The 17,129-nt window shown below is 36.5% G+C and overlaps 1 protein-coding gene across 1 annotated transcript; it reads right to left on the bottom strand.

Moving 5' to 3' along the window:
- Nucleotides 1-1,419: 1,419 nt before the first annotated feature.
- Nucleotides 1,420-15,471, bottom strand: LOC134741081 (cysteine-rich venom protein TEL1-like). The gene is made up of 6 exons (XM_063673845.1): nucleotides 15,325-15,471; nucleotides 11,422-11,513; nucleotides 10,573-10,706; nucleotides 9,880-10,025; nucleotides 2,493-2,687; nucleotides 1,420-2,149 (listed from the first exon to the last, which is right to left on the bottom strand). Exons 1-6 carry the CDS (start codon nucleotides 15,384-15,386, stop codon nucleotides 1,918-1,920), a joined length of 861 nt encoding a protein of 286 aa, XP_063529915.1. The 5' UTR covers nucleotides 15,387-15,471; the 3' UTR covers nucleotides 1,420-1,917.
- Between the last annotated feature and the right edge of the window lie 1,658 nt (nucleotides 15,472-17,129).

Genomic DNA, 17,129 nt, shown 5'->3' with positions numbered 1-17,129 from the left:
CCTGTATAGTAGTTCGATTTGTTGCCGGCCCCGAACGGCTTATCCTTTGTCTATTGTTAAGTAAAACCCCTTGTGCTACTACCTGCATTAAAATTTGTTCGGTCACTTTAACCGGTTATTGAATTGCAACTCCTATGGAAATTGCAATAAGATTCAGAATGAACAAATGTAAAAATAATTTGCGATTTCTTGTGTGGTCCCTCTACGGTTACTGAGTGCCGGCGAGTCGAACGCTACAGAACCAGTCTAAAATGTGTCATCGAGATGCGTAACAAAGGCGCGTTATCGGAGAGCGCACCTACACTGTTGTTTTGAGCGTTAGACTAGCCCGCGCTCAGGTGCCAATTAGAATTACACGACCCTTTTTTTGCAGGTAGTAGCACGCGCGGTTTTACTTAACAATAGACAAAGGATTAGCCGTTCGGGGCCAGCTACAAATCGAACGACTATAATCAACCGTACATTTGAAAGGTCAATCTTTTGTACCACTACACTATAATGTCTATAATACTACAAGTCTGTGCTGAATATGCAAATAAAAGTAAAGGATTATTAATGATTTTAAATAACATTTTTTTAAATCTCTATTGTTCTTTTGCCATAACTGTAGCCAATATTAATAACACTTTAAATTTATATAGTAACCACAGATATTCAAATTTTTAATGTAAAATCGTACGAGGTGTGCCTTAGAGACGCTTCTAATGTACTCTTAACTTCGTGCTTAAATATCGCCCAGGCCCTTACATAAGATTATAGTGGCTTGCATTTACCATAAGTGTGAACCGACCTTAATAAAGTAAGGAACATGCGCATACGCCGTTGCGAGACGTTCCGCCCCAGCGCGCACCCCACCTGCTGACTCACCTGCCTTAGAACCTTACCCCGAACCCACCATGCCCGACGCAGTGTTGGTACTCCCTGGTACTTTTTTGTTTACTACGCATGATTTATTTAAACTTTCTGTAATTTTATTATCTTTGTTTAAAAGATGCCAGTCTTACGGGACTTACGGCCAAATCTATCTGCAGAAAAATCCGCGCACAAGCGTTTCTTTTTTTAATTTTATTAAAGTACCATCTGCTAATATGACTTAAAACTAAAAGCAATCACTGTTCTTTCGATAATACCCATACTGTTATCAGAAAAAGCGATCTTGGATGGAATTTCCAGCAAACGGATTTGGACGTATTGGCATACTATAGGTATTACTTATTCTGTGGTATTGGTCTTACTTTAAGACACAACTTAGTTGGACTATATAAAAGGTAAAATACAGAATTTATATACGGGCAGGCAAACGAGATGATGAAATATAAATATGTGACGTATGATTTATAATAATTTATTTCTTTAAACTTATTGTTTCTAGATAAAACCTAAGATTTTTACACTTTAATAATCGTTACGTAAGGTTGATATAACGAAGGATGAAAAAAATGTAAGAACGTATTTAAGACGTTCGTTCTTCAACTATTTAATGTATACCATTGTGTACAATGAAAATCAGTCGCACACGTAAAATGTTTATGGCTACTTTCGTTACGCGATTCAATTAGGTTGAATATTGTTTTTTTTTATCATGAGTTAAGAAAAACAGCATAAATTCACATATGTGAGATTGCCTATACTGGGTAGATTAAGCATGTCAATCATTAATTTAGATTACAAATTAGAGTGTTGTCAATAAATTAGACAAGTCAAATCGTCCTTTATAATAGCAAGTGATTGCCTGTCTACCTACTAAACTTAACACCTCGTAATTAAGCATACTTTGCATGATGTCTTTCGACCCCATACCGCAGTCAACGTCTTATGAGAGAAATGAATACTGTAAATGCTGCTGCAGCTTCTATAACTTATCAACTGACCAAAATGTAATGTTAAATCTTCTTTGTACTACATACATACGTATTTCTAAACGAACGGGTAGTTTTTATGTATCTTCCCTTGGCAAGCACAGGTAGCATTGCACACACCCTGCGTACATAAGTCTGGGATGTTCATGCCTGCCAGTTCATCGCAGTTGGAGTAATGATCTTTTTCCATGCACATGTTAGTGCACAGACCAGATACGCAGTGGTCGGGGCAGTCTCCGCAGGGAGGACCTATGTGGTACGGGTATTGTACTATACCGTCTATGTTGCCACTGAAAAAACGAACAAATGAATGTCATGTGCCATGGAAATTACGAGTATTTAGTTCAGGCCGGGGTTCAGGCAGACCGAAAAGGAGATGGCGGGACGACTTGGACGCATTTTATCCGGATTGGCTGTAAAGTACAAACGACGATACTGGAAGAGTGTTAGAAATTGGTTGGAAAATCTATGTACAAAGAGCTGCAAAATTGCATGGGCACATTATGGATACAATTCATCCATAAAATGTCCATGCAGTTTTGCGGCTGGGTGTAAAGTGAGTTGCAGAGAAATCCGACTACAAAGTTGTAGTTTTTCATGAACCAATGAAAGGAGTAAGGAACACATATTTACCCAGGACAATAATGGCACACGTAGTTATAGAACTGTCCCCACGGCCCTCCGCTGCAGCTCGCGACCCCGCAGCCGAGTTTGTGAGTGGTGGCCCAAACCATCTGGGTGTAGTGGCCTATTGCACGCAGGTTTTTGACAGGCGCGCCGTACGTGAAGTTCTGGTACTCCAGAAACCAGTCTTTGATTGCAAAAAACCTTAAAATAATTATTATAATGAATTAGTGAAATAATTATTCATATTTTAGATTGAATTTCATTTGCAAGTTATCCTGAATTAATTCAGCTATTCTGAGCAAGCACTAGAACTAAAATGGAAAGGCAAATCCTATTTGATTTTTTATTTCATCAAGTAGAAGAATATTAGTAGTGCAGTGGAGGAAGTTGTAATAAGTAAGCTTAATAAATAAGTGCAAGTCCATACATAGATAAAAACCCATTTATAATACAAGTTTTAAGCGAGGTTTGCAAAAACTTATTTGGAATATAATGAGATTTAAGTTTAAAAAGTGTTAAATTTAAAGCGAGTTTAAACTTTTTAAGAGTCCCCGGCAAGCTCGGCCGAATTTCACCTTCCCATACAATACAAACGGAGTTTTGTTCTCATTTTAAATCTACGTGTTGGATTTTAATAAAACCGCATATACAATGAAATAAGGTACATATATCTATGTCTGTAATTAGTTTATATAGCTCCAGTTTATAAAACAAACAACATAGAGCAAAAACAAGTTTACAGTACATATGGTGCTACTTTCTCGCACTTGTGCGTAAAGTGCACTTTTTGTGCATAATTCGAAAGTTTAAAGGGCCATATGTACTGTAAAACGTTGTTCGATACACGTGCGAATAGGTAATTCGCAACTCGTGTCGATTTCAAACACTCCCTGCGGTCGTGTTTTAATACTTTTAATTTATCGCCACTCGTTTCGAATTTCCTCTTTTCCGCACTTGTATCGAAAATAACTATTTGTACCTATGTATTATAACTACATCGACTACAAGACATCTCCTCAAATACCTCTAGTCGCTGCAACTATCATCTGTAAAGATGCTGTGGCCAATGATGATGATTATAACTTATAAGTAATTTTGGCTGTATTTTTTTTACTGTAGTATCTGAAGCTACATAAACTAATTACAAACCTAGATATCCTATTGTAAGTACAAAGTGTAAGAGCAATCTAGCTAGTCGTTGTAAAATTAGATCGTAAGTACGTTTGTATGGAGAACCGAGCTTGCCGGGGACTCTTAATAACTCGTTTTACTCTTAATACAACATATTATTTATTAAGAGTCCGCAGCAAGTTCGGCCGAATTTTACCTTCCCATACAAACGGAGTTTCGATCTCATTTTAAAACTACGTGTTGGATTGTAATAAAACTTGGCATCCAGCTTATAAAACAAACGAAACAAAGCAATAACAAGTTTTGTATGAAAAAAAATTTAGCTGTATGTTTAACTATGGTATCTGATTCGAAGCTACATTAACTAATTACAGGCATAGATATACCTTATCCTATTGTAAGTACAAAGTTTCAGAGCAATATAGCTAGTCGTTTGAAAATGAGAGCGTAACTACGTTTGTATGGAGAACCGAGCTTGCTGCGGACTCTTAAGTAAGGAAACTCCTAATGGAGTGAGAACTTTAAGCTTACTTAGCTATCTCTATATGGTAGTACCTAAGAAGTAGTAGTTTTTATCTTAGTAAAGCTGTTACTTCAAGTCTTTAATTAATTTTCATTGGTAGACCCAAAACATTCAATTTAGCAACATGGATCCCAGAGTATTTCACCCGTTGCACGTTTGGCAAATGAATATTCATTACCTAGTAACGTATGTGTAATACAATTAATATACATAGTAAGTATTAAAGAAAACCAAAAATTACGCTGTGCTCTTCATCTCATCTTGGCCAATTTCAAAACTCCGTGGAGTGTTTTTATCCGTCAGGACTTAATCTCTTTTAAGGGGCCCACTGACTATCAGTCCGCCGGACGATATTGGCCTGTCAGTGGTTTGGAACTGTAAATTTTTGTTCTAACTGACAGGCCGATATCGTCCGGCAGACTGATTAGTCAGTGGGCCCCTTTATAGTCCACATGTATCTAATGTTTAAGCTTATTACATTGAGCAGGTACCTAAGTTAAACTATGGTTACCTCTAATCAGAGACTAGTAAATATTCAAGACTGATAAACTTCATACGTTCCATACGTGCCTGAGGGCTTAGCACGGTAGTATTTTTATCGCCTGTCACCATGCCTGTCACGTTCTAACAAGTATGTAAGTGCAAAAGTGACAGGCATAGTGACAGGTGATAAAAATGCAACCATGCTGACACCGCTGTTTACTTTTTTTCCATTCTAGCTTTAAGTACGTAAAAAATTTGTCACCTACTGCTATAACTTCTAAACGAAAAATCCGTATTTCATGGCCACTGTCATATGTACGAGTATGTACGCATTATTACGCATTTATGCTTTGTTTACTTTTGTGACCATAATTGCGACCGTCAAGTACAATTTTACCTTTTGAAGTTATAAATTAAATAGCAGTAGGGTAGGGTGGCAGTTTTCGTAGGCAAATAACTAAAATATAAAACTAATATTTTATTTTATCTACAATATCAAAGATAGATGTAACTCCGTAATAGATGGATACAGTCTAAGGAAAAAACGTGCCTCGAAAATCAAGAAAATATGATTCTCGATCAGATGGCGCCACTACCTTTGGCCTACTCTCGGATAGATGGCGTTGACGGTTTCGTTTGTTAGTTAAAATTTTTAACGCATATCAGTGAAAGAACATGGGTCAAAATCATATAAAAATAATTAAGTAATGCAAATAAAATAAAATAAACATTTATCCATATATAATTTTTTTTTATATATAAATTATAAATAAATTTTATGGTATTTTATACATCTTCATTTTTAGTTTTAATCGTATGTCGATAGATCGCAGTGAATTTACTGTGGCTACAAAATTTACTATGACAGTACTGCTCTATCCTATTATATCCTCTTTGCCAATATTGACGATTCTCGTAGCGTTATTGTATATGGGTTGCCAGGCTTCTTAATTTAAACCAGATTCTAGTGGTTTAATGTTTAACAAAAAAAACCTTATTACAATACAAACATGGAGGGCCATTCCGTTTTACCAATTTGTCATGGTTTTGATAAGACCTTGACAAACGTCTTGGTGATTGGCGCGCTTTTTACTCACGACTTTTACTTCATTTCGCAACCACCAATCAGCGCCAGCGATCTTTAAGGTCGTATCAAAACGAGATCAAAGCCGTAACAAATTGGTGAACCAGAATCTGCATCAGGGCCTAGTTTTAGGGAATGTTAAAGTGGGAGGAGTCAAATATTCTGAGGCTTCTTTGAGAAAAATACAATGAAAATCAAGGTTTTAAGAATTTCTTACATATTCAATAATTATTACCATATGTCACAATGAAGATGATTTAAAAATAATACATAATTATAGGTACCTAGGCTACGCATTTTTAAGCGAAATTTAGGGCAAAATAGAGTGCCTTCCTAAATACTCGTAGGGTAAAATATTCGTAGACCTCTGAGATAAATAAATATGTTTGTTTACAAACAAAACTGGCACATATCTGGCTCAATATGATTGGCATGCATAACAAAAACAGCTCACTCAACGGAAGCAGATTGTAAATTATTGCGATCATATGAAATAATAATGCGCTGTAAAAAATCACCTTTGCCAAATCGGAAGGTGATGTAGGTTTAATGAGTAATTGAATAACAGGTTATGTTTATAGTTTTTGCATTCAAATTTTAACATCGGCACTACATTAAATAGCTAAAATGTAATATTCGTTGTTATATTCTTAGTTTTGGTTCCGTATCAGAATGATTTTAAATAGGAAACAGTAGTTTAACAGATGTGTATCTTATTGCTCTTCATCATTTTATCTTACTTGCATTCAGGTACCTAATCACCTTATAAAACTACTTCAAACAAACTACGTATAAGGCGTGTAACGTGTAAGCCAGGAGGTGTAACCAAATGTGAACCTACTTCACGCGTCGAATTATGGTCCCTATGAAAGTTGTTTTTTTTTTAAGTTCATATAATTTAACAAATATTGGAAGCTTATATTGTTTTTATCGTATTTTTATTACTTGAATGTTACATTCTTAATATTGTAAGAGCTAAACTTATAAAAATGTCTCCAAACATTTACAACGTGTTGACAGCTTGGTACTCCGTATAAAAAAACCGGTCAAGTGCGAGTTCGTTTAACTCGCGCACCGAGGGTTCCGTACAAACTTTAAATGTTCTCATGTAAATAGAATCACGAAAGACTTGACCAGAAGTATACTAGGCGTAATTGTGTGTGTGTTTTTCAGGGATAATTCTTTTTTATGTGAACCGATTTCAACAATTTTTGTTTTATTTGAAATAGGGTATTTTTAGTGTAATCTCATGGACATTTCAAGTATAACAAACACCCGCAAATGGGCTTAAATTGCAAATTAAATTAGAAAATGTTTTTTGATAATTAAAAAAAAAATTAAGAGGTGTGATTATATTTTTCCTGTAATATTTATGATAATGTTATTATTATGTAAAAATTACAAAAAGTTGCGTTGGTAAACTTCGGAGATAAAGCCCCCCCTTTATCTCCGAAGTTTACCAACGCAAATTTTTGGTATTTTTTTTCACATTTTCCTTCATAAGTAAATTTTTTTTTACTATGAAAACAAATACAAAATTGTTTTGTAATGTTCTATTCGAGCTCTTTCAAATAATATCCCACTCGACCTAGTAACTAGACTTTTTGCCCCCTCTTTATATTGGGCATTTTTCATAATTAATAAAAATAAAATATAAAAATTACACTTCCAATGTGTTAAGGTTAGCGCTGTTCATAACTATTCCAAATTTCAAATGGATAGCTTCAGTAGTCCTCGAGATATTTAGCAATGTGACAGACAGACAGACGGACAGAGTCGCACCATAAGGGTACAAAAGGAACAGCTTTTTGGTACGGAACCCTAAAAACCCTAAAAAAATTAACTGTCATACTCGTAGGGACCATCGATCGTTCGACGGGAGATGTATTATAGTGGAGTCTATATAAAGTTTAAGTTACATTAAATGCACTCTAAATTTTTTCTACATGAGTGAATTCATATCATATTGAATACCCGTCTGCGAAATCCCGTTTTTGAGAAATAACATTTTTTTATATCTTTTATAGAACTTAAACAGTATTTCCCACATAAGTTTTTTTTTGTAGAATGGGTTATGAAGCTTATACGACTACACGGTCAGAATTTCTACCGACAATAATATAGTAAGTACTTAATAGTTATTTGTGCAACAAGAGAGGAAAGTTGGTTTTTCTTGCGAGTGTTTATTTTGAGTCCCGAGAAAGCGAAAGATTCTATAATTGAATCACGAGCGAAGCGAGTGATTCTAAGGTAGAATCTTGAGCGTAGCGAGGAACTCAAAAACACGAGATGTAAAATAACTTTGCTCTCGTGTTGCACACATAATTTTTCACCTCAGTAGTGAGAACATATTAAAGGTTAAAATGTATTTCGAATTACACAGAATAAACAGAAAAAAAAAGTATTATAATATGTACGATACGATACGATACGATACGATACGATACGGGACGGGACCGGACCGGACCGGACCGGACCGGACCGTACCGTACCGTACCGTACCGTACCGTACCGTACCATACCATAAAAAAATGTAATAAAAGTATGAAGTTCATGGCCTTCACTAAATTAAAAAGCTACACTGTTTCACTCCCTGGAGTGAGGAAAGTCGCACTTTCCTCACTCCAGGGAGTGACGAAAGTAGGCTTGTTCGAGCTGCTGAGGTGAAAATGGATTAATTTAAGTGGGTAAGTGGGTAGGTAGTGTGGGTAAGGGCTTTTATTTGTGTGATGAGCACAGATATTTGTTCCCGAGTCATGGGTGTTTTCTATGTATTTAAGTATTTATATATTATATATCGTTGTCTGAGTACCCATAACACAAGCCTCCTCGGGCTTACCGTGGGACTTAGTCAATCTGTGTAAGAATGTCCTATAATATTTATTTATTTATTATTTATTTATTTTAAATATGAAAATCTTTTTTAACTATGTCGGTAGTAATTTTTTTTATATTGTCATTATTGGGGGACAGGGTTCGGTGTCAAGCTGGGAGAAAATATAAATACGTAATTTATGTTTGAGAACAGCATATTAAAAAATCTCGAGCGTGGGAATTAATGTTTTGATTTATTTTTGTATTTTAATAATAATTTGGAGTTATTAAAGAAATATGACATATTTTGTGGAGATTTAAAAAAAATAGTATTTGTAACATAGGTAATCGCATCTCAAAAATTATAAAAATGTATAACGTTTTAAAAAAATCGACATGTCTTTTTATCTTTAAAAAACAGAAGGAATATTTTTTGCTTGAAATAAATGCTGTGTGCTGTGTGTGAAATAAAAACTCTACCACTCATTGTCTAGCGGACCCCTAAGACATTGAAAAAGACAGATGAGGCTTTAAATAGCGTATGCAATGGAACTGTGGAATCTATAATTAAGTATACACGAAATTACTATTATCAACATAGTAAATGCTCACAAAATCGTGACCTTGAGGCTGACTGCTCCGCGGGACGAGGAAACGAAACGAAATATGAAAAAAAAAAAAATACATAAACATATATTTTATCAGAGGACTATTCAAATGCTGACACGATTATTTCAACAAAAGCCTTGAAGCGCGTAGCTCATTATATTAATTGTCAACACGGACTCGCGTCGTTATTTTGGGGTATAGTCAATCAGTCAAAGTACTAAGTGTACGTCGAAGAGCTAAAATAAAAATGATTGAATCAAAATTTGAATGTAACTTGATGTAACTAAACAAGATGTTACGACTAAAGCCGGCCACTCACACACCTGCCGCAGGGGCAATATTGGGCAATATTGTATGGCAGCCGAAATTGCTCCGACCGCCGTGCGACCGATATTGCCCCTGCGGCAGATGTGTGAGTGGCCGGCTTAAATAGAGGACGAGTATAAACCTCGCCATTTACTGCCAGTGACCCGCTGGGTGGATTCTCTGTTCGAAGGCGCTTTTCGCTACGAAGCGGAAAACCCACGTTATCGGCTACAATCGTGGCGCGTAACTTGCGCTGGCAGTGAATGTAAGGTAAACAACAGTCAGTGTTGTAGACGTACTTACAGAGCTGGATGTATTGTTCTGTAACTTCTGTATAACTAACTAGGTATGAACTATACGAAGGTAGGTATCTATATGAAACATTTCATTATTTGTGGGTCGAAAGGAAAGCGAATTGTGTAACTATTTGAAAAGGTGCGTACCAGGGTGTCTTCTGCGCTGCGGCGAAAAGGTTCTGCCCACAAGCGCCCAGATGCGTCACGATCTTCTCTTCAATAGGATTGTGCTTGAGAAAAATGCAGCGTTCCGCGTACTCTTGCGCTTGCCGTGCCGCCTCTACATGCCATGACTAAAACACGAAGCAAATCTAATTAAGTAAAAATGAAAAGTGCAAAGTGGCCAGTGAAAGTGCGTAATTTTTTAGGGTTCCGTACCCAAAGTACGTGGCCGGTTTTTTTTTAAAGGCGATAAGGTGTAGAGAAGGTAATAATTCCAAAATATGATCTCGTTTTATTCTAGGCTTAAGAGGAAAATTGTTCTAACTAAAAAAAAAAACATTTATTGCAGACTCTCAGGTCCATAAGTAGTCTGGTCTTTTATATCAATGCTATCTCGTATGTCTTGATAGCATGCACAACTTGATCACGGCTTCTTCCTTAATGATGTTATTGGGAAAATAAACTCGAGGCACCAATGACAAAGATAAGGAAAGCCATAAATAATAACAATAATAAATAACAATAACGGTACCTACTCATTGTATTCAATTCAAAGTCCAATTGATAATAAACTTAAGTAAGTTTAATTTTCGGTACAATTTTGGGCCGTAATTTTTGCTACTTTTTGCCTGTGACCGTATTTTTTGTCGTATTAAAGTCACAAACATTAGCACTTACCATTAATACCATATTGGAGGCTGTAGGGCGAACTTTAGTGCGAAAAAAATTATGGTATAGTACTATTTTACGGCGCACTATCGCTCGTCGAGGGCTAAGTGCATTTTCAGGTATCTTGTGAGATGGGAAACGAGCTGAAAAAAGGTCATTTCATATTATGCAAATTCAACCCTCCAATAGTACATTGTGATACAAGTGTGCTACGGTCGTCATTCCACACGAGGCGATATTGTGCGCGCGAGCTGTAAGCGAGCGCGCAATAAGAAAGCCGATGTGTGTAATGACCAATGCACACGCGATTCATACAACGTTTTTCAACACACTTGCGAGCAAAACAGGAAACTTTTTAATTGTTGAAACAGTTAGTAAAAGTCTAAAATCTGGCAACTGCCTGCCGCGCCTCGACCCTGTCGCTGGCAGGCCGGCCGGGCCCCGGCAGGCGGTCGGCGGGGCGCCGGCGCCCGCCAAGTCCGTATTGTAAAATCTACTCGACAAATTTAAGAAGGCTCCGTTTCCATACATATTATTAGCAATCAGTTACCTTCTTAAGTCAGTCGGATTATCATTTCATTACCCAAAAAGTTCTATAATATAATAAAAAAGCACACGCGTGTTTAATATCTAGGATTATGAGCGAAAACGCGGTTCAATAACTTGCATGTTACGAGCAAGTGTGTTGAAAATAAATTAACTGATTTTGTAATATTAATAAATCATGTATCACTCACACAGAAAAGGGCCAGCATTTATTGCGACATTTATAAGTGTATCCATATTTTTGGTACTAAAATTTTTGCCAATTGTAGGTAATTTTTTGCAGGCTTAAATAAAATTGTTTAAAAAACTTACGTCTGTAGCCCCATGACTGTATACTATGCAATAGAACCGATGTGTTGAGGAGGACTAGAAGAAAACACCAAAACAATGCTTGTAGGGCCATTCTGAAACAATAATAATTATAAGAAATAATTGTTTGTCTTTAAGTAATTTACACACCCATAGCAAATTAACAGGTACTTATGCTAGCTATAAAAAAAATCGTATGTAACCTATGAAAAACACGTTTGAAACCTTTATAATGAATTCCAATAGAAAGTCGTAAAAAGGTGAACCAAATAAAGTATTAAAACAGAGTTATAAAGCCGATAAAAATCATTTCAAGGGTTGAAAATGTTACATTTACGTACACTCCTGTCCTGTAATCACTAACTCTAACCACTAATATCCTCCACCAATAGGGGATATTACTGCAATGTTCTGCCACCAGAGTACAGCAGTAGCCCGTTTAGTAAACCATATAGTATCTTATACATACTGTGCCTTTAACAGTGTTTTGACAAGTTTTCAGAGATAATAAAATATACATGACATTGATGCACCAAGGCGGTTTGTTTGCAGAGAACCTACCGGGAAACGCGAATCCGAAATTTCGCTATCTGCCTCTAAGAGGCGAAATTGCGATAAATCGCTCGAATATGCAAGAATGACAGAGATGTTAGATAACGAAATTTCGATTTTCTTGTTTTGTGATAGACCCTCAGATAGTGGTAGTGGCGCCCCCTGCGCAGAGTTTCGCGTAATATTCCCTATTACTTGAACCAAAGATCCCGAACTCCGTAAGAGGGGACGATGCCTCTTGTGGGATGCAACGTGCGTGAGTACATTTGCGCCGTCCCACTTGAGTCTTACCGTCAGGTCTGCTGGTACTGCCGCGGAGTATGCCGCCAAAATGAAGCATGCCAAGTACTCTGCCCTGGAACCAACGTACGACTATGTGCCGGTTGCAGTCGAGACTGCGGGACCTTGGGCTGTGGAGGCTAGGGACTTTGTGAGGGATTTGGGTCGGCGGCTGAGGGACTGGGGGTGCGACCCTCGGTCCGGATCGTACCTGGTCCAACAGATCTCGTTGGCCATTCAGCGCGGTAACGCTGCCAGCGTAATGGGGACATTTGAGCCAGGTGCGATTCGTGACGGTTATTTTATTTAAACAAAAAAAAAGTGACGAAGCCTGTTGCGGATATCATCATTGGTATTTTTGGGACGAAGCATGTTGCTGATTTGCATTTGTAGCCACCTGACGAAGCCTGCGTTACGGATTTTTTACATGTAACTAAATATTATTTTTTAAAAATTTCTCAAATTCTGTATTTTATTTTTAATGTAGTGTGCAAATTAAATATATTTTAAAGTTTTATTAAAAAAAAAATTATGTACTCTTCGTTATATTTGGCTTTGGCCCCGTGCAGGTATTTTGTTTACTGTAAACTTGTGATGAATTATGCTAATTTAATGTTTTTACCGTACATGTGCAATGTTAGTATTCTTGTGTATTAAGGGCGGTAAACAAAATTTTACGAAAGAGTGTGAATTGAAGCCCAAAGCTGAAGGCGAGAGCTTAATATTAAGACGAGTTCCTAATTCCTGTACCGCCCGTGCTGGTACACATAACTTCTACCTAATTTTGGACATACATTACACCCCTAGGTAGAAATTTACGGACAGCATCGCCTAGCAAGTTGTGGCTACATGATCTGCTTGAAAATATTATAATATCCTGTTATCAACTGGTAAAATAAACATCCGTTAATGATGCGTAAACGTACGTAGAAACTGCTCTTATTTAAAAAATATGTAAGTACTTATTTTTAGTGGTAATGTTGATTGAGAGACTATGCACAAAGCCATTCTTAGCTTGACTTATTTCCCATCTGTTTGGCCATAGGACAATACTTTACAAGTAGAAAACGCCTAAAGTATATAGTCTGCTAATATTACTAATATGCTTCTAACATACGGACGTATTTACCTACAATGATAAATCTTATATGTTTAGTATATCAAATATCATATAACGCCATATCCAAGTGCATTCTTAAATAGGTAGACATCGGCATTGCACGACAGTTCGATAAACTGGTGAGTCAGATGAGAGACTGTTGTTGTACTTACAAGTATGTAGGTACCATTAAAATAAAACCTCTAGACTTTGCTGTCCACTGAACTGTATGTCGGATAAAAAATAAAGCTTCGTCACAAAGCACTCATAGGTCGACTTTGGTTAATAGTGATATAATCAAATATTATTAATCTAAAATTAATTTTCCAGTTTATAACTTTAATTCCTTTCTTGGTCGCTTATTAATACGGATAATCTATACCAACGCATATCCTATTCCTATTGTTTATCATTTACAGAAAACTGCAAACCATTCTGTCGTTTTACTTCTACATTAAGTATTTATTTTTAATCTGCCGGCTTATTAACATTTTCAATAGAATGACTAACGTTAGGTAACCGGCACTCTGTTGAAATGCTCCAATGAATTATAAGATTTATGAGTTACTTTTGTTTGCAAACATGGTCACAAAGCTTTGCCAGTTACTAATGATAACAATAATTCCCAGCTATAAGAATTGTTAGGCCTTCCAAGCAGTAGATATACCTATATACTTTCTTGCGTCAGAGTCCATCAAATGAAATGGGATAGGTATTTTCGAAATACATCTACTACTTAATGCTTAGATACTACAGCAATTACTATTTATAAATAGCTAATACATACATGTAACACACCCTATGTATGTACGTATTCAGAGGTTCGCATACTTATTAAGTACCTGTGTATTTTAAAGGGAAATGCGAATTCACACAAATCGTTAATAAAATTAAACGAATCCTCATTAAAATAATCGCGCAAGTTGCCAAATCATATTAGTTATTATTCGTAAATAGGATGAAAAAACTATAATTTGGATACTTATCGGTTTTGTTTTACCGGTCATATATATTATAATAGATTCTATTTATTACATATTCTAGTAAATTTAATAACATGTAATTGTAGCTAAACCTCATTTAGCTTTAGCATTAAGGTTCTTCTCATTATAAGTTTAATCAGGACCTGTTTGGCTGCTGCAATTTTATTCTAATAGAATTATGTGACATTTTTAAAATTATTACTCTTTATTTATTTTTTATCTTAGGCTAGGTCATTTATACTATGAATATAAAAGTAAAATATAAAAAAACACTTACAAAACAATACAAAAAATATATAAACACATTATAAAAAAACCTAACCTAAGGTGCCGCCCTAGGGCAAGGCCCAAGCTGCCGGTGCACGGTGGTCAGGGCCGCAGAGTGAGGAACTGACGTACTTAGTATACGCGCGCCGTGTCCAAAATTAACCGCCTTCAAATTATTACTACTTATTATTAGATACGCAGTAAAATTGTTGGAATAGCTCCTAATTGTAGCAGTACCTACGCCTAAATACTGGCAAGGTGGGTTGTAAATAGCAGTAGCAAAAATTAGACTTCCAGTTATTTTTTTTTTTTAAGTGTACAAAAAGAAAATAATGCGCAACCAGATGTTTCAATTTGATTAGTATAAGAAGTCTACTTTTAATACAACCAAAAACTTTATTTAGTTAAAAACAAAGGAAAAGTGATAAAACTGTCTGTCTCGCCACAGTAAGTGTTTCCACTTTTTCTTTATCTGTATTTCTAAGCATTTTGGTATCGGATGCAGATACGTTTCTGCTTAATACAAAATAGTGTCAATACACAAAACTCAAATAGCCGCTAAAATGTAACGTCTCATCATTCTTAAGCTCTAATCACGATATTGTAAATATTCTGTTGCTGTTACAGGCCCCACTCCACATAAATATATTTCCAAATAAAGTGATCTAAAATACAAAATTTACAAATGCACTCATCAAAACAAGAACATTATGTTCATGCACTTACTTGTCCCGTAGAAAGGAAGGCACTTTTAACTTGTCATTAATTATGTTGATACAGTTGTTCATAAAATAAACAAAGTTTGTTTTCACGTGCTGTTATTTAAATCAATTGTCCGTCTCCCGCGGCCGTGCGAGTCGAAGTAAATCAGACTAGGTATATGTTGTGAATGATTGGACATGGCATAGGTATAATACCTTTGCTATACACTCACCACATCAGCACCATGCATTCTTTACGAATTCTCTTGTAGGGGTGTGCACTTGGTTCCTTAATTCTTCATATTTATTTCTTATATCTGAAAATGTAATGACTCCTTTTGCAATAACTCTTTCCCTATATAAAAGCCTACGTTAAAGCCTAAAGAAATACGTTTTCATAAAATACGTTACGATACGTTATGATACGTTAAATATTATTTTTCACTACACCAGCCCGTAACGGGGCACGTGCACAGGATGGAGCCCTCTCGTTTGCCACGTCAGACTCTCCTGAGCGAAATAGCGCACGCGAAACGACCGATTGGGCGACCAATGCCTCGTTTTAAGGATTGCGCAAAGCGAGATATGTTGTCCTTCCGGATCGATCCCACCGACTGGGAAAGGGAGGCTGATGACCGCGACCACTGGAGGAAAACCCTGGGCAAGGGAGCAGCTGCACACGATGAAGCATGGCTTGACCTCCTTCACACTAGGCGAGAGCTAAGACACCAGCGCGCTGATTTCCCACCTTCATCACCGGTCACCGGGCATAACATTCTCTTGCCCGCTATGCGGTCGCGGCTGCCGCTCTCGCATTGGACTTACTAGTTATTTACGTAAGTGCCGCAATGTTAGGGACGCTGTTTAAACCATCATTTAATTGATGTTGAAGGCCAATGATGATGATGACATGAAAAATAAGTTTTTCTTGTACGCAATATAAGTAGCACGCATTAAATATCTACGTAAGCAGAGTGCCAACCCCCATACCATGCTGCCAGAGCCGTCAACGTTGTGGATACGTTAAATATTATTTTTCACTACACCAGCCCGTAAAGGCTCTCTTTATACTTACTTCAAAAAATTATGAGAAAGTTGCATTCCATCCTCAAGAGTGGCAAAGTAATCCAATGCAATTTGAGTTTTTTCATGTTGGCTGAAATTTATTGATTTTTAAGTGAAGATTTTGAATGATTAATATTTAATAACGTTCATTTAAAACTCTTTATACAAGATACAAGACATACACAGACATACAAGATATATACAGTGGTACTATGTAAACGAAATTAATAACTAGCTTAAATCTAAAATAGGCCCTTGAGGCATTGTACCAAGGATGCTGGCGGCATTTCCTCGCTGTATCGCAATGCTGATACGTTGTGCGAGGAAGCCGAAAGCTCTTCGGTCACCAGTTACATCAGTAACTGCATATGTGGTATCAGCATTGCGATACAGCGAGGAAATGCCGCCAGCATCCTTGGTACAATGCCTCAACGATTTCTGCAAACAACTTGTGCGCGCTGGGATCCCATGGATCTAGAGTTTCAACTCCAAATAGAACGAAATGATACTCTCTACCGAGGCTTTTATATTTATTACGTTTTAAAATTTCGGGCTTTCCGCCGCTCCGCCCGCTTTTACATTAGTCCGTTGGAGGTGGGACGGAGCCACTAAATGTTGTTCCTTTGTAAAACAAATAACTATTTACATTTAAGTTATTTGTGTATGAAAACTGCCACCCTATTACTATTAAATTATTTATAATGTTAATATGTAAAGCTGCACTTGACTAATCGCAGTTTTAATCACAAAAGTTAACTTTTAGCA

This window comes from Cydia strobilella, chromosome 4 (genome assembly GCF_947568885.1).
Source record: "Cydia strobilella chromosome 4, ilCydStro3.1, whole genome shotgun sequence".
NCBI classification, from domain to species: Eukaryota; Metazoa; Arthropoda; class Insecta; order Lepidoptera; family Tortricidae; genus Cydia; species Cydia strobilella.
Note: the sequence above shows the minus strand (reverse complement) of the source record. Positions and strands in the feature narration are given on the sequence as shown.

Bases quoted from the DNA above. Each gene is read 5' to 3' on its own strand.
- LOC134741081 (XM_063673845.1), bottom strand. From the start codon at position 15,386: ATGAACAACTGTATCAACATAATTAATGACAAGTTAAAAGTGCCTTCC. The intron at 10,707-11,421 runs GTAAGTTTTTTA...ACCTTTTTTCAG, and splicing joins ACAGTCATGGGGCTACAGAC to CTCGTTTCCCATCTCACAAG. The intron at 2,688-9,879 runs GTACGCACCTTT...AATTATTTTAAG, and splicing joins GCAGCGCAGAAGACACCCTG to GTTTTTTGCAATCAAAGACT.